General features: G+C 31.7%; 2 protein-coding genes across 5 annotated transcripts; one reads left to right on the top strand and one right to left on the bottom strand.

Annotated features, from left to right (window-relative positions):
• On the bottom strand, positions 1-22,233 carry LOC134721128 (iroquois-class homeodomain protein irx-5-like). Of its 4 annotated transcripts, XM_063583888.1 has the most exons (7): positions 22,081-22,233; positions 21,939-21,985; positions 8,590-8,791; positions 3,756-3,965; positions 2,420-2,547; positions 1,828-2,201; positions 1-1,499 (listed from the first exon to the last, which is right to left on the bottom strand). In XM_063583888.1, the coding sequence occupies exons 3-7, from the start codon at positions 8,590-8,592 to the stop codon at positions 1,021-1,023; spliced, it is 1,194 nt and encodes a 397-aa protein (XP_063439958.1). In that variant the 5' UTR covers positions 8,593-8,791; positions 21,939-21,985; positions 22,081-22,233; the 3' UTR covers positions 1-1,020. The 4 variants fall into 4 exon arrangements, with proteins under 4 accessions (XP_063439958.1, XP_063439959.1, XP_063439957.1 ...); XM_063583889.1 differs by lacking the exon at positions 21,939-21,985 and having other exon boundaries at positions 22,081-22,230; XM_063583887.1 differs by lacking the exons at positions 8,590-8,791; positions 21,939-21,985; positions 22,081-22,233 and adding an exon at positions 5,391-5,958.
• Positions 10,299-12,446, top strand: LOC134721127 (sex peptide receptor-like). Its single transcript, XM_063583886.1, has one exon. It carries the CDS (start codon positions 10,509-10,511, stop codon positions 11,742-11,744), a length of 1,236 nt encoding a protein of 411 aa, XP_063439956.1. The 5' UTR covers positions 10,299-10,508; the 3' UTR covers positions 11,745-12,446.
• Positions 22,234-25,478: the final 3,245 nt, after the last annotated feature.

Genomic DNA, 25,478 nt, shown 5'->3' with positions numbered 1-25,478 from the left:
TAAAAGTTCTCATAAGTTTATTAATAAATAAAATTCATTTCATCTTTCTTTACATACATGTGCACTAAAACAATGTTGTCATAATCAATTACAAATTACAGAATAAAACAATATAAACTCTCATTACTCAATCAGTCAATGACAAATGCTGCGACACCAAGGAACCATTCCAAGATAATGCCAATCTCTCATTCATAGTTATCGGTCATTGTACTCGCTCTTGAGAGAGATCAGGGACCGATAACTCTGCACGGGAGAATGAGATAATGCCCCTACAATCCATTCATACAATTTACAAATAAAAAACATGAAAATAATAATTACCAATGTTATTTAACCAACAACAAATTAATTTCATAGTTAGCACCTACCAATCTCAAAAGCACCATATAATATCAACAGACTTATTTAAATATCTGCAATGTCTTAAAAATATTTTAAAAATATCTTTTTAAATTAAAACGTAATACTGATAACAATGAATTTCTTTTTAGGAAATACGAAAATGTGGAATGTTTTACAGATAAATTAAAAAAAAATATATAAACGTAACATTTCAAACACAAAGACATCTTCTATCTATAACAATTTCAACTGTTTCATCTAAAAAATAAAATACGTCCATAATTTCAAAAAGAAAATATTGGAAACCTTAAATTATGTCATGATTATGAATATTCAAATGATCACCACGTGGTCAATGGAAGTTGTACATGAAACCTAAATGAAAGAGACCATATTAATACTAATCAAAATCGAAATTTTATACATTAATGTTATGAATTACCATTCATATTTGAACAGGAATTGTCAAGCCTAAACGACTCGATAGTCTCGGCATTTTTCTGCACTAACATTAACATAATGCATTATGCAAATAAGCATATGACTCGTTGCACCATCTTTCGGAACATCAAAGAAATGCAATGTTACAACTCGATATTTGAACACCAATGGCTGACCGTGAAGGACTAGAAGGCCAAAATTGTGAGACATGTAAAAATCCATATGCGAAACTTTTCATTCTATTTCTATCTGATTGTTTATATTCATGGCTGAACCTATCAACTCTGATATGGACCAAATTTTTGTTTTCCCGCTCGCAGGGTCTGTTGTTGTATGAGTCTCGAAGTTGTTGTAGCTCTGCTGGTACCCTGCTGAAATTTTGTCATCCGGGTTATCATACATTGTAAATCCTGAATGCTGCGCATTAAACTGAGGTTCGTAATAATTATGCTGATAAAGGTTAGCGTCAGTGTCACAATAACTACTATATGGCACGTAATAGTTTTCTTGGTTGAAATTATTCATCCCTCCGTTCATGACTTGTTCGTTGCCATAGTGATGACTGACTGCCATGGGGTTTACTTGCTGACATGGCGGGTTGTAGACAGGAGGCTGTGGATTTATTAACTGTTTCTTCATTGAAGACATAAAAGTATCGAAACCCGGTAAGCGAGAATCTTTTGTGTTTGTAGAAATTGTTCCCATTGTTGTTGCTAAAAAAGAAGATAAAAAACATTTCAGAATGGCAAAATATATTCATGTGAGAACTAGATATTTGCAGAAGCCTAACCATTCATTAGTTAGTTAGTTAATTAGTTACGAATTTTGATACATATTTTAGGTATAAGATATTTCATTTAATATCGCACTTGGTCTTGCTACTTTGACAGCCCAGTGTACTAGTATTTTTGCAGAAAACGTAAGTTTTGTAAAATATACAAATAAAGTGATATACATTTTATGTTTTCTACAAGTTAAGATCACTAGATTGTGCAGTCATCCTTATATATAAAAGACACTTTGTTATATTAAAATATGTACCTGGCATAGAAGGCATAGATGGCATAGATGGCATAACTGGCATAGCTGGCATGGATTTTCTTGAGTCTTGTGATGACGTATCAGTTCGACTATCTGTGCCATCCTCGTCTTCGTCACCGGAAGCGCCCGAATCACTGTTGTTGTCTGATGAGCCACCTTCTTCCGAATTTTCTTTCTTCATTCGCCGCCTAGCATTGGCAAACCATGTGCATACTTGTGTCATTGTCATCTTGGTTATTTGTGTAAACATTATTTTTTCCTGTTTGGAAGGATATGGACTTTTCCTGTGTTCTCGTAGCCATGCTTTCAATACACCAGTTGCGTGTCTAGTATCAACTTTTTTACCTGGATTAACATCATATGTGGTTTTTTGCCTGTAAAAATAAAACGTTTGTTATTAAAAAACATCTTTTCACTATGAAAAAATTTCAGGGTTTTATTTTATTCCAGTATCAAAACTCCATAAGCATTGAATTAATAACTTGTGACAATTTTTCACAGAAATTTTCAATTACTCTAAAAATTAATAATGATGAATATAAGTACAACAGACTTTTAAACATTTGTAAATGACGATTCAAATAAAACTTACATGTTTATATAGTCGTGGACTTGTGGCTTGATGAGTGAATCAAAGTTTGGGGTGGTCTTCGGTGCTCCACCGGGATTGAATCCTGAACTTAGCATGGCTAAACTTTCAAGACTTGATTCTGGTCTTCCCTGTTAAAAGGAAGGAGTGTTTGAATTAGTACTAGTAAAAGTATATACCATCACAATTTTGCATGTGGATTGTTTATATTATATAATACAACATTGATACAAAGTTCATTCTATAGTAACTGGTTGTTTATAGTACCTAAAGGCGGCTTTTATGAGGCAAATATATAAATAATAAAAAGTTGAAACTAAATTTATCAAAAGCAATGGTCATTTTGAACCTTTCGGAAACCATTTTATCTATATCAATCTGACCTCAATGACTATCTAAACTCTCAATCATGGAGACGTTATAGATATTAATACAATGTATAATGAACAAGAAGTTATGCATCAAAGGAGATACGGTTATATTTCAACAAGACAGCAACCAAGCAACACAAAAAACAAACACAATATACATGTATATAGTGACGGGTTCGGTGAGTTAAGGGGCACCGCATTATAATTTGGTGAAAAAAAATGTATACATAAAATTGTTAGAAAAAGCATGGTCTAGGTAGGAACAGTTTATCATTTCGGGAAATAACGCCCGCTCCCCCCCCCCCCCCCCCCCCCCCATTGTTTTTATCAAATTCTTGACTCTATCCTACTTTAACAGTACAAATGCTGGCCGGTTCGTGTGATGAAAACTAACAAAATTCCTTCATGTAAGTTAACTTTGACAAACTAAATATTAAACAATTATACTAAAGGCGTCTGAAGGAAAACCTCGCCTTCACTGTACCATAAAACGGGACTGTTTTATTTCTAACTTCACATTAAATTTACCACGAATGCATTGGACCGTGAAAATTATGTATATCTCCTCCTGCATAATATTTCTTTTCATTAGAGAGACTATAAACAAAAGCCGGTTGGATTCGCCTTGTGATGTAATGCGTGACCTTTTCGCTTATCAATCAAAAGTACGTTCTCTGACACATTACTGGTTGACAATTCAGTGCAAAAATTCTGCGTATCTTCTCGTGACTGTTGATTGTTTATTTGAAACATATTTAAAACAGAACTTTAATTTGGTAGACTGTTTTTAAATAAATTTAGGATGTATCATTAAAAAAATGGTATCTTAGATAGGTATAAAATTCAAGTTCGGAAAACTGAAGCACATACCTTTGCAAAAGGAACATATAAAGGTGTATTTAAGACTAGTAGGACATTTACTTATCACTGAATTGTTTCTTATCTAAATTTGTTATATCTTTATTTACCTGTAGGGGACGAACACCTTTTCTTTCTGGCGAGTTAACTCTTAGATATGCCGAGTTATAGAGAGCTGGTTCCCCGTTGCTGATATCCGGATTCTGTTGCATAGACGTCACAGGTACCGGTTGATGGTCCGGTAGAGTGTTGTAGCACTGGCAAATCAACCGGTTGGTAAATGGTTCAACAACTGTTGGACAGGAAGGGTTCTGGCATATCTGAAAATATATCAGTTAATTCTAATTTATGAACTCTTTGGGTATTTCCCTGCACTGGTTAAAGGATGCGTCTCAAATAATTCAGACACTATTTGGACATGACTGATGGTCCCCATGGAAATATTTCGCAAATGGGTTAATATATCCGGGTTCTTAGTTAATAATTCGTTAACAATCGCTTATCAATCGATATATCCTAAATTCCTTTTCCTGGATTACAAAATAAGTAGTATAAAGGTCCGTTTTGACATAATAAATAACGCATGATTGTATACAAATAAATAGTATCATTGTATCACTGTCACGGTCTGTCTTGAACAGTCTGTCCTATATACCGGTAGTCTGTTTTTTCTTATAAAAGATGTACCAATAGATACATGTAGAAGCAGGCGTTTGGACTTTTAAAGCAAAGTTGTTTTAATGATTATTTATTCAAAGCTGGGACCAGAAACAGTCAATACTAACTAGTAAAAGTTACTAGATGGACCAAATTGATATTATGATACTATATATGTATGCATGTTGAAAAATGCGGTGGTGAGCGAATTGTATATATTCGCGAATTTAAAAAAAAAGAAGAATAGAACTATCCATGTGTTTACGATCTATTGCGCCTTATGACTACTGCTGGCATATTATAATTACATTTCATGCATGGTAAAAATATACACATCATTATTATGCACATGCATATTTTGCGGTTGACGAAAACATCAAAACAATTCGTTTCAGTCTACAATAAAAACTCTAGCTACTGTTTCGATAATACATGTACATTTTATAAATATCATTTCATCAGAGAGGTCTTCGCCCTTAAAATCGTCATAACCTACCATGCACTTATATACATACATACATATATATAAATGTGGGTTAATACCTTTTAAGTGTACACAAGTTTTATACAAGGAAGAGCAATTACTCGGGATGACATTGATGCATGTATGTTAATAGTTACGTTATAAAAAATATAAATCGTACGACCCTTACCTGATGACCTAAACCTTTGTCTCCACTTGGCAATAAAAACTGACCAGCGAAGTCAGAAAAATGTTAACAACTAATATCAATTACTCAGAGAAGCCGGAAACACCACTAACGGCGGCGACCTATCCAGTGTAGAAACACTAAATATATATGTATATATTTATGTATCAGTAGCTATAACTCATTGCTTCCGGATCTATCAATTTTTACATAAACACCGGTGTCATCGTTTTTTTCTGGTCAACTGTTTGACATATACGCATTTAGAATTGAAAACGATTTGATGTCTTTTTTTAACATTATCACCTGTGTGAAATTTATTTCATGATACTTTTATTTATGGAAAGAAAATAAATGCGTGAATTTATCCAAATGTGTAAATTTAGTTTATTGAAAGCTTCATCTTTTAAAAGATACGCGTAATATACTAGTACGTACCATATGTTTTTGTCCGTCTTGTAAATCACCTTGTGGGATAACTCTAGTCTCATCCGCAAAATACATCATTCAATTTAAAATTCACTGTCACAATACACAGTATGAATAAGTCCCCAAAATGAAATTGTCCACTCTATTATTAAAAATCCCGTTATAATATAACTGTGTAACACGTGTATAGTTTAGAGGTGAGAGAACGACTTTAAATGATGGGTTAAACTCGAATTCTTTCACTTAAATCTCCATCAACTAAGTAATTACTCTGAATGTAGGTCACTATCACTCAAATCAAAATATTAATTAGAGTAATCAGAGTTATTAATAAGTTAAATACTCCTCATTAAAATGCAAAGGCGATAAGTAATTGGCCCATGTAAACAAATTTCTAATCCTCACTATTCGCCATTGGGACCTCTCATTCAGACGACAGTGTATGTATAAACGGTAGAAAAAGATAGCCCAGGGCTTAGAAACAACTCAACCATAACATGATGTATTGTTTTAGCTAAGGGCCATTTCAAGTCACTGTAGATGTGCCGCTTTTTAGCTGTCAACGGTATGGAACGTAGGATTAAATATGGGAAATTGCTATTGATAATTTTATTTTATGTTTTTTTGTTTTAAAAAACTTATTGTCTGCATGTCAGGGTTATAAATGACATTACGACGGATTATGCGATCTTTACAAAGATTAGAAGGAAATAAGTTTATAAAAACGACCTTCCGTTTCCTGATCTTTCATTTCATGTTAGTTTATCGTTTAATATGTTTTATTTTTTTCGCAATCTTATTTGATGTGCAATTTAAATCAAATGTGAACTAAACAAATTTACATGTAATTAACTTATTAAATAAAAATATAATATTTTTAATACGCATTTTTTTTTATTTGGCAAACTTATTTCCGTTAAATAGTAAAGAATATATTCAGATGAAGGGAACACAATTAAAACACACAATTTTAATGTAGTCTCTGTATTACATTTTTTTCATAAATCCAAATGTTTCAAGAGAGACAGTTTCCTGATTTGCTAAATTGAAATGACAGACCGTAAACGAAATTTTTAACAGAAAATAAATCTCTTTATTTTTGTTCAACCGCAATGTTATATTCATGGAATTGCGTTTCAAATGTATTATAGAATTCTTTAAACTTATCTTAATTCTTTTCATGTTGATAGTAATACACATTTTTGAATTAACATAATTAAAAGTTTTGACATTTTAATTCTATATTAGTATACTTGCACACACTTTACATATAACATGAATGGTTTAATATTTACCTACACAATTAGAGTTGTTTATTATATGTAATGTGCATTTTTTGTCTCTCGTTATATTACGATACCTGGCAGTTGCCGTTTTCAGCTGACTTCTACAACGATTATGTCCATTTCAGTGACGGCTATTATCAACCCATCAAAATATAAATATGAGGGGCTATGAAGGTTTACAAAAAGATTTTATTGGACCTATTCTGAAGAAAAATGGACCACAAAAATAGAGAAAAGAAAATAACGAGGGCTGAAATATAAACACTAGAAAATCATAGACAAAGTTATGAAGGATGGAAAATTATTAAACAATACAGACACGAAGGACCCCGTCCATACCCCCTCATATATGAGTCATCTAAACGTTACCATTCACCATTCTCTTATAAAAAAAATGTTTACGTTTATGTCCATAAAAAGTTTTATTTATGTATGGTTATATTTGTTTTCAAATGTGTATGTTGCTAGCCTCGTATTCATATATGTAAATTTCATCTGCTTCTTTATATACAGCGACCGTCGGAACGAAAATCTAAACGCATTGCTTTAATCAAATTTACGCCTAGATAATTACGAAATGGAATATTAATTCTAGCAATATTGCATTGTAATGTTTTTCTTTATTTCATTTTTTTTGGGGGGGGGGGGGGGGGGGTAAAGGTGATTGTGGCTTCCCGATTGAGTTACTCAGGTGACATCTTTCATGATATTCACTGAGTAAGTCAGCTACTCCTTGTTCTTAATATTAATTTGAGCAAAATATATTTGGCCATGTTTTTATGTAGTTATGCCAAAATATCACTTTTAAACAGGACTAATTTAAGAATGTAACGATTAAGTAAGAAGATACACAGGTCAACTCAAAACCATATACCAAAGAACAGAAAACATGGACCACCAAGGAACCACAAACTATTGGAAGGAAATCAAAAGATTGCGACGTGCATATCCAACTTTAATGGAGACTTACAGAGATACACTAGCAAAAGGGGGGGATGCATTTTTTCTATCGACAATTCCACTAGTGCTACCTGTCGTGGAACTCATTCAAATAAGTAACAACGCAATGACTATTAAATTTTCCTATGTGCCTTTTTATATTAAAAAAAAACTGTTCCTATGAAAAATGTACATGCAAGTAGCTAAGAAAACAATTTGGAGAAAATGTCATGTACTAAGTAAATTACAACTTAGAATTTAGAAACCTTTGAAAGGAAATATTTGAAGAACAACTCCCAGCCATATACTTCATTAATTTTTTTCGTAAACAAATTGTTTAAAAGAAAGATATGTGCATAAAATTAAAAATAGGGAAGTATTTTCATTTTTTTTTAATCTCAATGAAAATATTAAATAATTCCAGTTGGACGAAATACACGTTTGGATTGCAGTCGATATTTTTCATTTTGCGCCATATCTGATTAAAATTCCTCTTTAATTTTAATTTTAGAATTATTAACAGGCTTAAACATTATAATACGATGCGTAATTTACAAATAAACTTAACACCTGTACATGCACATAATTATAAGCTGTGCAAATGCAATGTGTTGAAAGTAAATTTAACTCTATACACTGGAAATCATATATTGTCAACAAAGTATATATTTAGATGTAAATTTTTGCGTCATTTTTATATGATTTGTGGTTTGTTTTATTACTTTCATTTTGTTTTCGGGAAATTTCCCTAAAGATTTTGGAGTCAACACGCACTTCTTTTTAATTTTAATAATTTGATGGAAAAAAACATTTCAGGAACTAAACTTATAGATCATACTTTAAAAAAAAAGTCCCCTAAGAACGTCAAAGATAGCCTTGTACAGGCCACTGGCCCTTGAACTACTTTCACGAACGATCATTCTTAATCCAGGTCGGCAAACCAGGAAAGGCTTAAAGGGAATTTGATAAATTTTCTAACTTACCATAGGGAAATGTCTACAGGTACAGGCCAACTGGTAATAATCTGTATATCAGTTTTCAGAAACTGGATACCGGTTCCGTTTAACTATACTTATTTGCGTCAAATATCTTCTACTGCTTGGATAACAGCATATACATGTATGCGTATAGTTATCAATGATCTAAGTGGAAGCTGTTTTCCAGTATCATGCTTCAGTCCTCAACCTGAAAAAAGAAAAGAGGTCTGGTAACTTAAATAATTTTGTTTCACCAAAGGGTTCAGAATCCAAACACGAATTCAATGTACTCAAAAGGATCACCCTCCTTAGATCACCAGATTCACCAAATTATGTATATCTATGAATCAGTATATATTCAAAATTCAGAATGTTAATTAGGCAGCACCTATTCATTTCTGTTCATAACGAAAATCTTGGTAACATATTGAAAATTTGTTTTTTTATATACTAGTATTTATATAAAAAAGTCTTTTTTTTTGTTAAAACGTTCATCTCGATTGTCACAATCTCAACCGTATAAACAATAAAGTAAAATAGGTTATCCGAAATAAAGTAGATATCTACCTTTAATATCGTTGTGTATATGATTGAAGTTTTCTTTATCATTAAACCTTTTCAGGAACAAAAAGGGGGTCTCCAATTTGGTCAAACTTCAAAACAGCTGTTAAGGGGTTTATGATAAAGCTATTTAGAAATACAACAGAGTGTTGTACAAAGCTCAAATATGAAAATGTGATATTGAAAATTTCTAAAAATAAATAAAAAAAGACAGAAGAACTTATTCTACCAGGCCCGTGTGAAATTAAATTCAGTCGAAATAACCTAGGCTACCTAACGCTAATTTAAATGATATACAGAATACCAACATTGACAAACATATTTAATTTTAAATTTAAAACTAATATACGAAGAATAGACAATAAGACTTAAAAATTTATTGTAAATAAAACAAAGATATCATTTACAGTAAATAAATTTACTGCAAAAAGTAAAACCACCACCGCACGTAAAACAACTACTTTAACAATCAGTATAAATCATTATGACAAAACGTCACCCACCTCGGATGGACTTTTACGAGTTAAATGACTTGCCTGATATGATTGATTATTTTCCCGCTGGAGGGCTGATCGACTTTGAAATCGAGATATAATTTTTGCGGGTATGGCATTTTTATCGTAGATTTCACATTTATTAATCTGCGGTTATAACGCTTTTATTAACGCAAATTTTTTTAGTTAGTCTAAAAATTTGGTTTAGGGATACAATTCTGTAAATTTAACAGGCCAAGGGAATGCGTCATATGACCGTAGCTGTAGAAATGTTCTTAATTGATAAAATTCGTTTTTCTTCTTTTGTCAATATTTTACGTCGTTAATAAGTAGCGATAAGTATCATTGAAACATTTTTATTTTCCGATTATTAAGTGTTTTGATGATAGAAGTCATTACGACAATTTCCTGACACGTCCGCTAATAGTTGTTGATACACACAGAAAATGTCATACTACACCTTTCAAGTACAATAAAGTAAAAGATCAAATAAGCAATGTCAGATTTCAGCAGTGCTTGAAATATCCCATTTATCATCAACATGATCCCAAATAAACTAGAAAAATTGCTATTTCAATATTGGCTTTAAATGTCAGAATAATTTTATAAAACGACCACATTCACCGAATACGAATGTATTTTGATGACACATTTCGCTGAGTAAGCTACTACTCATAACACCCTCAACCATCCGAATTGAAAAATATATGTCCTGACTTCAGTTGTAAAGTAACCTGAATACATGATATAACTTATCTCGTAGTTGTCTCGCTGTCTCTGACGAAAAATTGGTATGCATTATTCTTTTAATGGAACTAATAGCACTTATAGGACATACTTAAGTGATAACTTATTGGGTAGAGGAATAAAATGAACTCGAAAATACAATTTGATGAACCGAAGAGTAATTCAACATTCCTAAAAATATTACATTTAAACAAATCTACAGAATTTGGCGGGAATTACACCTCTACAGAATTTGATGGGAATTACAGCGAGACAACAGGCGACTATTACTACTACTACTACTTTGATCGGCCATATCAAATGGTAACAAAGAAATGGCAGGTTCCTATTTTTGCTTATTTATATTCTGGAATATCGCTCTTGACAATTTTAGTAAACATTATGGTAATTTACGTATTTGCGAAGAAAAAGATGCGTTCGCAGACGACATTTTTGCTATCATCGCTTGCTTGCTCTAATTCAGCGATATGTTTGGCAGTCGCGGTCTATCACATATACTTCCATCTACTGGAACATTACAGGGACCCAGTTGAATATACATGGTGTATTTTAAAGCGTGTGCTTCACATCATGGAAGAAATGGCGCGATCTTCTTCAAACTGGATTACAGCGCTTTTGGGCATTCAACGTTTTGTCTGCATTTGCTATCCTTTCCGTGCTAGATCTTTATGTTCCATTAAAGCATCAATAATGGCGGTACTAGTTTCTGTGATAGTCGGTATCGTCGTCTATATATATGAAGCCGTTTCAGTGGAAATTGTTCCGTTTTCTATAAAGAACGGAAGTGCTTTTCTTTATGAAGGTTGTGTATTGGGAACGAGGTATGGAGTAACGCAAACATCAGTAATGGTGAGCTATATCATAAGCGGATTTGTTGCCAGATTTTTGCCCTGTATAGTTCTATTTATAACAACAATACTTCTCGCGAGAAAGCTACAACGCCGGAATCGAGGAATAGCTGCAGATTTGCATGACAGAAATAGATCGTCTGCTCAAATGAAAAGACTTAATGGACTTGTATTTATTATTCTGACAATATTTTTAGTATCAGAATTGCAAGATACTATTGCATTTTGCATTTATGCCTATGAACTAGCAACGGATAGAATAAGAGAAGTTTTAACTGCCGACGAAGACGATCACTGGGATACATGGGGAAATCTATTGTCGTTGTTCAGTTACCATTGTAACTTTTGGATCTTCTTTCTGATGAGTTCACAGTTCCGGTCAGCTTTTTATGACACGTGTTCGTCTGTTCGTAAAAGACAGTTTGCGTCGTCTACGAGAACAACGATGATTTCGAGCAATTTCATAACGGAAACCGATTCATTTAAACCATTGCAAAGACCAAAGAAATGACAAAATATAGACTATTTTATTTTTAAACGGTTTTATAATTGTGAATACAAACTTTTTTCACAAACACAAAGGGGCAGAAATTGTAAAAAATTGATTTAACCCATTTAAATGATTTAAAATCGCAATGTAAAGATTCTTTGACAATACGATTAGTGTGAAATATGTTCTAAATCCAACTACATGCAACCAATTAAAATCTAAGCTTCATTTATAAAACGGTATAAGGAAGTTCCTTTTTCTGTTTTATAAATGAAGCTTAGATTTTAACTAAGGACTAATAAAAGTTTGTTGTGTTGTTTGTGTAATATATTATTTTATATTAATGTAATTGTCATGATGATGATTTTTTGTGTAAGTTACTTTGCATATTACCCCGTATTGGTTGTTATTTGAGCAGTAAATATATATAATAATTATTATCGCTATTTTGTGCATTTTTCGTTTGATCTTTTTTTGTGATAATTTTCATATCATGCTACTCGCTTGAGATGGAATAATTATCACTAGAAACTAAGGAGGCCACGTGGCGTTGCTAACGAAATTGACATGAACATGATGAAATTGACAACGTCGTCATAGGTAAAATAGCGATAAATAGATTATCATTGGTCGTCTCAACTCGCTTGCTTTTCTCACTTTCGCTGTACCAGCTCAAGCGAGAAAATCATTCTCGTTGAGATGATCAACGATAATCTATAAATATTACATGAGGATCAGTGAAGTGTTTGATATTGAAAAAAACCATGATAAAACCAGTAAACAGTTATTTTTTTTCTCTCTCAAACCTGAGACTACTATACCATGTGTTATAGTAGTCTCGGCTAAAACGTAGTAATTAATATTCACGGTTCATTCAAGAATAGTTGAGAGTTTGGAGTTCAGAAGCAAATATCCTCAAATAAATCTCGGGTTGAATTTGTTGACGTCAATAGACCACATTCTGAGAATCTCTGTAAGCAAAACTTTCAGTCAACGACTCGAAGTGAACTACCTTGTCAAAAGTATAATCAATCATTTTGATAGATTGATTGATTGAATGAAAAATGATTTAAAGTTAAACGTCTATCATTTTGAAGAAGAAAATATTGGTACACTGTAGATAGTTGTGCATAGGACGTAGAAGTAAATATTATAAAAGAAACTAGCATTATAATCAGTCGGTCAGAAAAAAAATTGTGTTTTATTTATTATGATATTAAAATTTATTACACATATCATAAGAGTCATTCTTGCATTTTACAATGCTACACATACACTTAGATTAGTTCTGGCATTTTACAAAGATTATTTAGATATGTGCTAAATTGAATCAAGTTGTATGTTCGACAACGTCCAATATCAATTAATTTTTATAATAATTAGCAAAGAAACCGGGCGCTAAAATGATTACTAATAGTAATTTTAATATTTTAGCAAAAAAATGTTGATCCCTTATAATTACTAAACTATAAATCATTAGATCAATTATATCTACATGCTTTTCAGTTCTGAATTTAAATATTGAAGCAAAACTCATAGATATAAAAACAAATACAAAATAGTATATTAACATTAATAAATGAGTATCGTTACCAAGTTTGAAAAGCAAAGGACATGAACAGTAAAAAGACATAGACAGAAAAGGACATAAACGATAATAGGACATGAACAATAATAGGACAGCTATAAAATATTAATGTATGTTTTATTGGGTTTTTTATTTTACAAAATATCAAAGTAGAAATATTTTAAAGAGAACATCTTAGTCCTTCTAAAAACCTACAGCTTTATATTTTCACGTTGCAATACTTTTATCTTATATTTCTGAACATTTCATCTGATAATTCCAAAATACAAAGACCTGCAGTTTCTTACCTTTTTAGTCAACATATAATTAGGTTCATATAAATTCCTACGTGAACTAATTAGGATTAAATACCATGCATCTGTCTTTATAAATAGTCGTAACAAATGTTGAATGTCTATTTACATATTTAACATATTTAATATATAGATTATTTATCTTATAGAAGTTCATCATTTGTGTGCAACGGTTAATCGAATGCAAGGAAATATATCCATACATTAAGACTGTTATCTTTTTTGTAAATTAAATTTAAATTCAGTGTAAACAAGAAAAATAGCGCATTTCTTCCCTGAACCGTAAAATATTGATTGAAAGACTGCACACACAGTTGCATACTAAACCTTTTGGCATGTAGAACAGTGATCGTCTATTTTATCAACCAAGCATAGACAAAAATTAAGATGCCAAATTCAATAAAAGCTGATGATACTTCGTGAGAAAATTATTTAAATGAGGGAACAGTTGACTTAGTATTCGTATCAATTAGACTGCATTGAAGAAATAGAAAATCAAAAGATTTGGGCTATCCGTTCATGACACAGAATCAGCCCTGAACATACACAGCAATACAAAGCAAAAAAACACACAAAAAGCAAATGAATGGCGCTTTTGTTACTGTTTTACATCCCAAAGTCACAGTGTGGCTTTCAACACGAAGCCAAAAATATCACCACTCATTGCAAGTCTAATACAGCCAGTTCACTGATTATCAATATACTGTAATCTAACGTATCAATCTTATTAAAATAAGTTCTCATCACTTGCTCCTCGATTTTTTTTATGTCGCCGGGGCTCACACGGTGACATAAAAAAAATCGAGGAGCAAGTGATGAGAATTTATTTTAATAAGATTGTCTAACGTATCTTAGTACTTACATGCTACTGAGGCATCATAGTAATAGAAAATAACACAAAATGCCGAAACGTGCTTACATTGCAAAACATGATAAGGCTTAACATGGAAAAAAAGTGTGTGGATCGTTTCCTCCTTTACAATAATAAAGAAGGTATGTATATATTTTTGTTCGCTTTTTTTCCTTTACGATAAAATTACCTTGAGTAAAGTTTTTAGTCACCACATGACAAATGTCACAATTTACAACCAAAACTTCCATTTGGAACTTTTTGGTGGGAAGTTTGAAACGTTATAAATAAGGTAGGAAGGAATACCCTAAAAAGTTTATTTTTTTGTTTTTGCATTACATTAGTTGGAACGTTTCATTAAAATATTGTTCAGTAATGCCTTGAATTCAACCCAACAATGTCAAGAGCTGCGTTTTGAACTTGTAAATATATATAAGCTGATCTATTATCGCTTGCTTAATGCTTGAATAGAAAAAGCCGATAATCAAAAGTTTACAAACTAATTTTTATATAAAAAGCTCACTTTTTTGCTTTGATAACACATGCTTTATCGACCAGTTCATAAAAATAGAAATAGAAATATATTAACGTTAGATGAAACGTTCAACAATCAATCTTCCGATATCCAAATTTATCTGTGCATTCTATGACAATGAGATTAATAAAGCAAACTTACAGATTGATACCATGGAAGCCTATCGTACCGACAACAGATGCTAAAACCAGTACCAAAAACCCTCGAAGCCAAAAATACTTTGACAAACACGTGCGTATTGATCAGTTACTAGCAAAACACACTTATATAGGATCATATAGACACAGATTAAATTATGAAGAAACGTAAGAAAACAAGTAAATCTTAATCGACATTTTCTTACATGTTTTACAAAAAATACAATATTAAAGACCCAACAACTTACCCTTCTACTCTCGACAATGTTTCACATAATGGAAGTTCAAATGTCAGATCCAAACATCTGTCAAACATTGATTTTACAATGTAACTGAGTATACACCATTTTAACGCGTAACAGATGGGACTGTTACACGTGAATAAATTTAAACATTGCATCCTCCACAATTTTTTTTATGCATTAAGAATAATTAACAATTTGTAAAATTACACGTTTAACAGGTTACTTATTGGTAAATTTGTATCTAATTATCATTTTTTTTTTAAATACAAAAACCTCACAACAGTTGTTTAGTTATTAATAACTTGTTATTACATTTATACGGTTATGAAATTTATTTTATTTTTACTCAAAATTAAATATACGAAATAGACCCACCTCTACCTCCGAATGCATTTTTAAATCAATATATATTCCTTGTATACACTCTTATTTAAAAGATTGTTTCTTTATAGTGAGTCAGTTTGGATGCGATTATACTTAATATTTCTATTATTAACCTAATATGCAATAATCCGATATGGTATTTAGTTTGCATGTTAGAAGATTACACAATTATTGTACAAAGTGATGTATCGATGCAGAAAAAGAAACGGAAAAGAAAATCTTAACACGCATTAAAAACAAAATTTACTATCTCGGTTTGACAAAGATATATATTCAAAGATATTAAAACAGAAATGTTTAATGACCGGTAAAATGATTTTCGGTTGTATAGTGTAGCCCTTGATGTAGAATTTTGAAGTACAATTATATATGAATCAATAAAATAAAAACCTTCAAAAAGAATTAATGATATTGCATGTTCATATAAAAATAACATGTACTTCATTCAAATTTCGATTTCTTTAACTTGTTGCCAAATTATATACAAGAATATTTTTTTTATGGTAGGCAATATTTTAAATTATAGCAGTACATTTTTTTTAACGTATCCTGTACATGTTCTCTCTTTGATTCCCGTTAGCCAACTATTGACATACATAATGCAGAAATTTCGGCCGAAATTTCAAACATGCAAACATATCATACTTACCATTAGGTCAAAAGACAGCCATGCTTACAGCGGATTCCATTTAATGTGTAGCGAAAGGTAATATATTTGGTTAGCTTGCTTGTTAGCTGAACCGTGAAGTCATTATTAGGTCAGGTGTAGTACCCTTCTTTCGAAGTAGCATAGTCCAACCGACAGATCGATCGGTTTTCGGTCAGACTATTCTATTCTTAAAGTAGGATAGTTTACATAACCTAACAATGACTTCACGGTTTGAATCTAACAAGCAAGCTAACCAAAGATATTACCTTTGGCTACACACTCAATGGAATCTGCTTTAAAACACAGAACTTTCCAATACTTTGAACAACCACACCTTTTTAAAAGCTTGATGTTAATTGCTACATAACTATATTCTGTAAATAGCGGAACATTCTCTTTTAATTTAGGTACATTTAAGCATAAAACAGTTAGCGCATTTGAAGATTATAGTTTTACGTCTGAGCGCAGCTTTTCTATTTGTTTGCATTCATTTATGCGATAAAATGTTAATGTAAGTTAGAATGAGTGCTCCAGATTTGTATACCGATCATGCGAGGGTTGTATCAACATCATCAGATATTTAATTGTAAAAATGGATTTCGGGCCGACATAGATCACAAACCGAAAATAACACTATACACATTGGGTGCGTCCAAAGCATTTTATAAAATATATACTAGTAATAAACTTTAGATTATATCTTATAAACTTTAGTTTATATCTTATAAACTTTAGATTATATCTTATAAACTTTAGAAGATATCTTATACTTATAATCATATTAGATATCATATGAAAATTAAATTATATAAGATACTGTGAATTCATTAATATTCGTTGAATGCCAATTTTCGTGGGTTTCGTAAGTATAGGTGAACCACGAATTTAATTATTCAACGAAAACAAAATTTATATAGGCTTCGTATGCAGTGATAGGCAAAACCACGAAATCTAATACTTACGGAAATGCAAGTTTTCACCAATCCACGAAAATTGGTACCCACGAAAATAAATGAATCCACAGTATCTTATATATTATATCTCATATATTATATGAGATATCTTTAACTTTGAATAAATAGTAAAAAGGCTTGCCATAACTTTGAATGTATTCTGTGTGACATCCTCTATCAAATAAGAAATGTCAATATAAATGTTAAAATATCGCTTAAAGAAATGGTTTAGGTTTACGTGAAATGAAGAAAAAAAAACCTTCATTAGTGCAGGACTGAGAATTTGAAATCAAAAATACACACTAACATCAACATTGAATGCCAAAGAATATCAAATGGATGCTCTTTTCAATTTAGCCGCAAAAATACCGTTTGTATATAATCATAATGGTTATAAAACATATAGTGTATTATGACATAAATATATTTATATGTCTCGAAAATCCAAGAAGTTTTATTTGATATTCCATGCTACTTTTCTCTAGTTTTTGACAATTTATCTGTAAAAAAAAAAAGGAAAAGAAAAAAGAAGAAAATAGAGATCAAAGGCTAATTGCAAGCTCATGTCGATTTGTATTGAAGCTTATTTGACATGCTTTGACCCATTCACTACTTTTTTTTATCAAGTAACATGATGTTATTTTTTTTAACTTTTCACAATTTCTCACAAAGACATTTTAAACAATTATCTCAGCTTCATCGTACCGAACATGTTAAATAACAAATTAATTCATGTTTTAATCTATATACAGTGAAAATGTTAACCAAAGAACCATTTGCCATTTGTAATTAAATAGTTAGATTTTTCCAAGTAAGTCTCAAATCATTTAAACTGTAATAAAGTTATAGAAGTATCCTTTATAAAAGCAATTATGGGGCACAGAAGTACCCTTTTTAATATTTGAACTGATTCTTGTCGTAACTGTTCCGTTGTGAAAATAGTCATGTACAGTTGACCAAAATAATTGAAGTTCTACTATAAAATACAACATGACATCTTTTAAAAATTGCTGACGACGTGGGCAACAAATATATACGATCCAACATGTTCCCTCAGAACAAAAAAAATCATGCTTAAGTAGAGATCAATTTTCCTTATTAGTAATTCTATTTTTTACACATTTTTGTATAATTACGTTCAATTATTATTCAACCAAAACAATATAGTTAATATGGTCTTGCACATTTGTTTAAATGCTAGTTTTAAAACAACAAATGAATTTTTACACATTTTTGTATAACTACATTCAATTATTATTCAACAACAAAAAATATAGTTAATATTTCAATAAAGTCTTGCACATTGAATTTGAAATTTTTAATGCTAGTTATAAAACAACAAATGAATCACACCTCTAATTAAAACGTGCACATTTAGATTAATAAAGTATTATACATCGTAAACTAAGGGATGTGTCTCCGAACAGCATTGAGGCAAAACGAAAAAAACCTAAACGAATTTGATGGACTACATTGGCAGATAACATACAAACCTGTACATGCATTGAATGACATTTACCGAGCAATATATATCTACGCAATATATTCGCTCTAATAGGGTAGGTCGTTCGATGAGCGACCGGCAAAACTAACGTATTTACTCCTGATATTTGTTCTCTGAACTCACGACATCTCGGAGCATTAGCAAGACCGGTCAAGTCGGAGTCCGATAATGTGTCCGTGTATAGCTTCGTGTGGACTCTGACCTTGTGAAATAGTGCAGTTTAAATATATTTAAAATTCAAGACCTGACAGTTTGTCTGAAGTATTTGTCACTTGACGTTAAATACCATTCCATCTATCCATCCATCTTATATTTATCCATTACTTTAAGGGTAGGTTCAAAAGGACATTTATTAAATATGAGCACGTGTCTGTGCATGTATTTATAAACATATTATGTTATAGTATATTTATATACAACCGTACGGCCTACAACAATGAGAAAAAACATAAAAGGCTTCGAAATGAAAAATATGAAACAATTCAATTGAGAAAGGAGTAGGTCCAGTAAGACCCCTTTTTGGCCCCCAAATATATCAGATTTACAAAATAGTTAAAATGTAAACTTTTAGTTATTTATTGGACAGTAGCGTGATTCTGCGTCATAAATATGGGCTGTTTTTGACAATACAATGCATATATATCGGGTACAAGGACCATTAAGTCATGCTAAATTACTGAAATCTTCACAATTCTAGCATTTTAGTTAAAGGAGTAGGTCCGGTAAGACCCTTTGTTGGCCCCAAAATATAACAGTTTTACAAAATTGTTAAAATGTAAACTTTTAGTTATTAATTGGACAGTTGAATGCTTCTGCTACATAAATATGGGCTGTTTTTGACAATACAATGCACATATATCGGGTTGTAGCACCATTAAGTCATGCTAAATTACTGAAATCTTCAAAATTCAATCATTTTAGTTAAATTTTAGACGGTTTCCGTGTAAAACGAAAGTGGCCGCATTCGTTTTCATCCTTAATATTTAAATGTAAGTTGTATTTTATGATAAAACATAACCTATATAAAGGTTAAGGATGAACACGGATGCGGCCACTTTCGTTTTGACAAAAACCATCTGAAAAGTGACATTTTTTTGCATATTTGGTAGATTTTTCATATTTGAGCTTGAACCGGATCGCTTTTAATGACTTAATCAGTTAAAATCTTTCATTTAACTAATTGATTCAAATGAAATAGACACTTAAATTTTTAAAAAGTGGTGAAAATCTTTCGTCAGATGAACCTGAAATTTGAGGCCAAAATCGGTTCTTACCGGACTTACTCCTTTAACGATTTAGGAGTCAAGTTAGTTTGGACGTGGCTGCGTATATATACACCCCGAACATTGTAAATTGTAATCATACCATAATGTAACCATATGCAGCGTTTAACAAAAATTACTAAAAAATAATGCAAAAGTTAGAATAGTAAAATACGACAAGGCTAATTTGTTGTAGACAAAGCAGTATATACACTAGAATATCAGCAACTTCTGATTTGCCATCCACATTTAATACTTAACACTTCAAGTAAAGAACAATGTATGTTAACTTTTGCACTTGTTGAAATCCTATAAAATTATGTCATTCTCTTACATGTCTTATGAAAGTTATATAAATTGTATTTGACAATCCATGCATCATAATTTGTTTTGTTAGTATTCACACTACCCAGTTGTGGTCTTTGATAAGACATACAATTAGGAGATAACTGTATTGTATTTTAAGCTCCGACGGCATCAATTGGGGATTTGATGGTTGCAAATTAAGTTTACTGGCGACGCGTTAGCGGAGACAGTAAACGGGTATTTGCAACCATCAAATCCCCAATTGATGCCGTCGGAGCTTAAAATACAATAATGTTATCTCCATTCTAATGAAACTGACAGAAAACAACGTTTAAACATGTATTTAAAATCTGTCATATGCCGTCTGCGCTTGCGCGTACGTCCCATAGCATCAATTGTCAATTGATGCCATGTAAATAAGTGACGTTATCCAATCAAAATGAACGTTACAAACGTTGTTGCATTAGAATTTTCAAGTTTCAAGTTACTTTCATAATAAAAATATAGTATCTTTATTGAAAACAATCCTACTTATCTCGTATATGAAAAAAGTAAAATAGCAAAAATCAAAATGGAAAGTTCTTAATCAAATGGCAAAATCAAAAGTCCAAGCACATCAAAGGAATTGATAACAGTCATATTCCTGACTTGGTTATTATATCGACAACGATGTGTGAACAAAAAAAAACCAGACGGTATAGGTATACAGCAGTCAACATTGTCATGACTGTGTTATATTTTTAATCATTATAAAGCAGAGAAAAAAAACCCAAAAAAAACCCAAAAAAAACAAACAAAACAAAACAAAGAAAAACAAAAAAGCATATAGACAAAGCACATAAGCTAAAACAAAGGACAACATTACAAAAATTAACCATAGCACAATAATGGGATGTATAAGTACCGAGCCACGTCGAATAGATACTGACAACAATAGACAAAACAAAAGAAGTACTGATTTACAAAGACAAATATCAGAACACTATAACACGTTATTATAGACTTCAAGACCATCGTGTATTATTTGTAATTTGTATACGGAATATTTATCAACAAGGTCTTGGTATCATCCGAAAGAGGATACCATGATCTTTTTGTTTTTAAATTTAAGTTTTGAAGTTGAAGCCAGACATAGCCGAAACCCCTCTCTCACACACGCAACGCAGCATTGCACATTCAAAATTTCGTTTTTTTTCAAATGCGTAATAACAATTTGAATTAGTCAGGGAATGAATTACAAAATTCAAAACAAATTATGATATCTCGGTCCTTATTAAGCTTCAGTAAACAGGTAAATATTTTTTAGAACTCTCCTTAATCAGAAAGCATACACTTACGAATGATATCAAAACTATCTTCTAGAATTATATACAAAACAGCGAAAGAAAAAAAAATTTGCGCGAAATCTATTACTTGACCGAAGAAACGGGATTTCTGGTTCCAGTTTAACTTTTAAAACCTTAATTTTTTCGCCAAATCTGTTTTCACACTTTATATATACAGTTTTACCAGAATCAGCAGAAGCCCGGCTTGGTGAAAATTACGCCGTGATTAACCTGAGAAAATAGAACGAAATTACAAAACAATGCATGGGTTATTCTACTATAAGATTTACATATTTTTAAAGTTTTATGATATATATCAGACCTACCATTCTGCTAAAGGTACATAGATATAGGAAGATGTGGTATGATGGCCAATGAGACAACTCTCCATCCAAGTAACAATATATAAAAGTAAACCATTTTAGGTCAAGGTACGGCCTTCAACACGGAGCTTTGACTCACATCGAAAAGAAATATGTTTGTTTGTTTTTAAAAGTACACTCTTCTTTCCCTCCATATCCGGACAAGATATTACACTGAACAAAATAAACATCCAGAAAAACAACATGTCATTTCCTTTTCCTTTGTTTAATTTGAACAGGAAAGAGGAAACCCATTCAAAACAGCCCAAAAGTTCGACTTGATAAGAGTGAAGATCCAAAGACGATTGACGTCACGTGACGAATGTAGCTTAGTACTTCCTATAATATGAGACAACAACTGAAAATGTCAAATATCTTAAACGTTTGGTCATCTGCTTCTAGAAAATCCAGGTGAACATATATATATTTTTTGACAGATCCTGAATTTTGCATAGTGTCCATTGCCTACAAAAAAATAAATAGATGTGATATGATTGCCAACTAGACAAATCTCAACAAGAGACTAAATGACCCAAAGATTAACTGGTACCGGTATAGCACAATACAACCATTAGCAAAACCCATACCGTATAGAAGCTATAAAATACCCCAAAATAGCAGGCAAATGTAAATCATTTCAGACCAGAGAGAAATAAAGGCCTTATTAACTAGGTCCAAAACAATAAACGAAAATCAAATGTGATATGCAACACTAAATTACAAGCTCATATATAATGTGGCGGGAATTAACTTTTTTTGAATTCACTAACCCTCCCTAATTTGAGACTGCGATGCAACGGCACAACACAAGTTCTAACTATATATATATGCAAAACAATAAACGATAAACAAGTTTTAGAAATAGCAAAAGAAAAAGAGAGAAAAGCATGGCATTAGTTCATATTTTTCTTGACTGTTAATGACGCCTTAAGTTTTACACTAAATCCATTAGATGTTGGATGTGTATAGATTGATACTTTAGTCTTAGATAAATGTCTAGTAGTTGCTATTGGATTTGAACTAAAGTTGTCAGTAACAGCGAATCCTCTTATATCTATATGTAATATCTGTTTTGTTGTAAGAATGTTAAAAATAACCGTCCTGTCATTGATCTGATGAGACGAGCCCTTTTAAACTGTTTAATTATATAGTTTAGTCATATATGTTGTACTGTTACAACGCTGTCTCAGGTTAGGATGGGTTGTGCGCCCGCTTACATGTTAAACCGGTCACAGTATGTATGAGCATGTTATTCAGTGGTTGTCTTTTGTTGTATATCCGACGTTTGTTTTTCGTTTATTGTTGTTTTTTTTTTACTTAAATCAAGCCGTTAATTTTCTCGTTTGAATTGTATACTATTTATCATTTCGGGACCTTTTATAGCTGATGATTTTTGTGACTGTCCATTGTTGAAGGCCGCGTGCTTATGCTAACTTGTATAGTTGTTAAACCATTGTTATATGGTATCTCGTTGAAGGTTTCAAGTCTGCTTGGAACAGGCATTTCGTTGAGAGGTTCCTGTTTGGAACAGGCATATAAAGAAAGTGGTGTGGCTCGAATGATTGCTGGCCATAAACCCTCTCAATCATAACATGGGAAAGTGGTGAAACAGTACCACATAATTATACACTTTAAGAATCAGTCAAACAAGGTGTAAATAACTCATCAGATCGACACCCAGCAGAAAAAAAACAGACCGGACGTGATTGGAAATTTATACATTCCTCACAACAAAAATCATGCATATAAGACTAAAATATCAGTCACTATACATCCAACACCCAACGAATTTGGTGTAAAGACACCATTAATAATCAGAGAAAAAAATAAATAAATATATGTATAGCTTATATCGTCAATTTAGATAACAAGTGAAAATGCCAACAAAGGTACTGACCATTATTTTATGAAGGAGAGGGGGTATGCATTTTGTTAGGGACCATTAAATTTTACTCGATCTGATTTCATAATAGTAATTTTCCCAATAAAAAAATGTTTTACTTAATCACAAATGTTCCCTTTCCTTTATTTCTAATAAACATCATATTTATCAAAAAATCAAACTAAGTTCAGAATTAAAAATTATATCGTATGATAACTGATAACAGGGGAAGTGATATGCAAGGCAAACATGCTAAGCTCAAAGGGACATTACCCCGGAAAACTAGATTCGAGCATTCTACAAAGTAAATATTGAATAAAGCTGCGATGACAATGCATCGATAGCATCTAAACAATCTTCAAAGGTTATCATTCTCGAATTTGTAGCTAAATAACGATTAAAAAAAATGTTTGCAAAGTCTACAAAGGTTAAAGTTGATTATGATGTACATAAGAAAAGTAAATTCAAGTAATAACTATGCATACTATCAAGTAAGTCTTTATTTATATGTGTTCTATCAATGAGCACATTTTTAAAACTAGATACCCTATTGACGTTTGTGATCAAGTTTGGTTAAATTTGTCTCCGTAGTTTCTTTTTTTGCTTCGTATCTTTATTCTCATAAAGCCAATGCATTACATCGGTACAGAGATAATAAAATCAACGGTACCAATTTTGTTGCACCAGATGCGCATTTCGACAAAACATGTCTCTTCAGTGATGCTCGTAGTCAAAATATTTGAAATCCAAAGCTTATATAAAAGATGAAGAGCTATAATCAAATACGACAATAAACATTTACAATATGTACACAACAAGCGAGAGAGGTTACAAATTGAAAAGTTACAAGACAGGAGTACAAACACAAGTATCAATATTTTTTATCAAGGAACAAAGCTTCTTCAGAACTGGTTTTCTTGTACTTGACATAACTTCAGAGAATTTATCTGTATTTTGTCGTTTTGTAAAATATGCAGTTAAAGACTCTTTTCGTTTTTGATGGAAGAAATTGCATTTAAATATATAATGATATTCGTCACCTATCTGTCGAATTTGTAACATAGACTGCAAAAGCGGTTTTCTCTGATCACGTTTTGCCATCTTCCTGTTTCAATTGGCAACTTAGTATTATGCTGAGTTCACACGTAATTCGAATTCGATTTGCATTAACTGATTCGAATTCGATTCGCATTAACTAATTCGAATTAGTTTAAATCGCATTCGAAACGTTTAACGTCCTAACGTCAATTCTAATTCGACTTGGAATGCGCGTCGAATTCGCTTTACTGTCCTAACAAAGTTGACTTTTAATTCGGATTAACAAAAACGTATTTCTAATGCGAATTATTTAATTCGAATTAAAACGAAGAGTGTGTGAACGCGATAAGCGAATTTGATTCGAATTCAATTCCAATTAAAGGTATGTTTGAAATCGACAAAAAAAACAACAGCGTCTTTGAAGTCCAAAATATTAAAATTA

This window comes from Mytilus trossulus, chromosome 6 (assembly GCF_036588685.1).
Source record: "Mytilus trossulus isolate FHL-02 chromosome 6, PNRI_Mtr1.1.1.hap1, whole genome shotgun sequence".
Lineage (NCBI taxonomy): Eukaryota > Metazoa > Mollusca > Bivalvia > Mytilida > Mytilidae > Mytilus > Mytilus trossulus.
The sequence above is the reverse complement of the archived record's forward strand: the minus strand, read 5'-3'. Positions and strand labels throughout refer to the sequence as shown.

Coding starts and splice junctions, on each gene's coding strand:
- LOC134721128 (XM_063583887.1), bottom strand. CDS start 5,459: ATGATGTATTTTGCGGATGAGACTAGAGTTATCCCACAAGGTGATTTA. Junction 2,202..2,419: donor GTCCACGACTATATAAACAT/GTAAGTTTTATT, acceptor TTATTTTTACAG/GCAAAAAACCACATATGATG. Junction 1,500..1,827: donor ATCTATGCCTTCTATGCCAG/GTACATATTTTA, acceptor CTTCTTTTTTAG/CAACAACAATGGGAACAATT.
- LOC134721127 (XM_063583886.1), top strand. CDS start 10,509: ATGAACTCGAAAATACAATTTGATGAACCGAAGAGTAATTCAACATTC.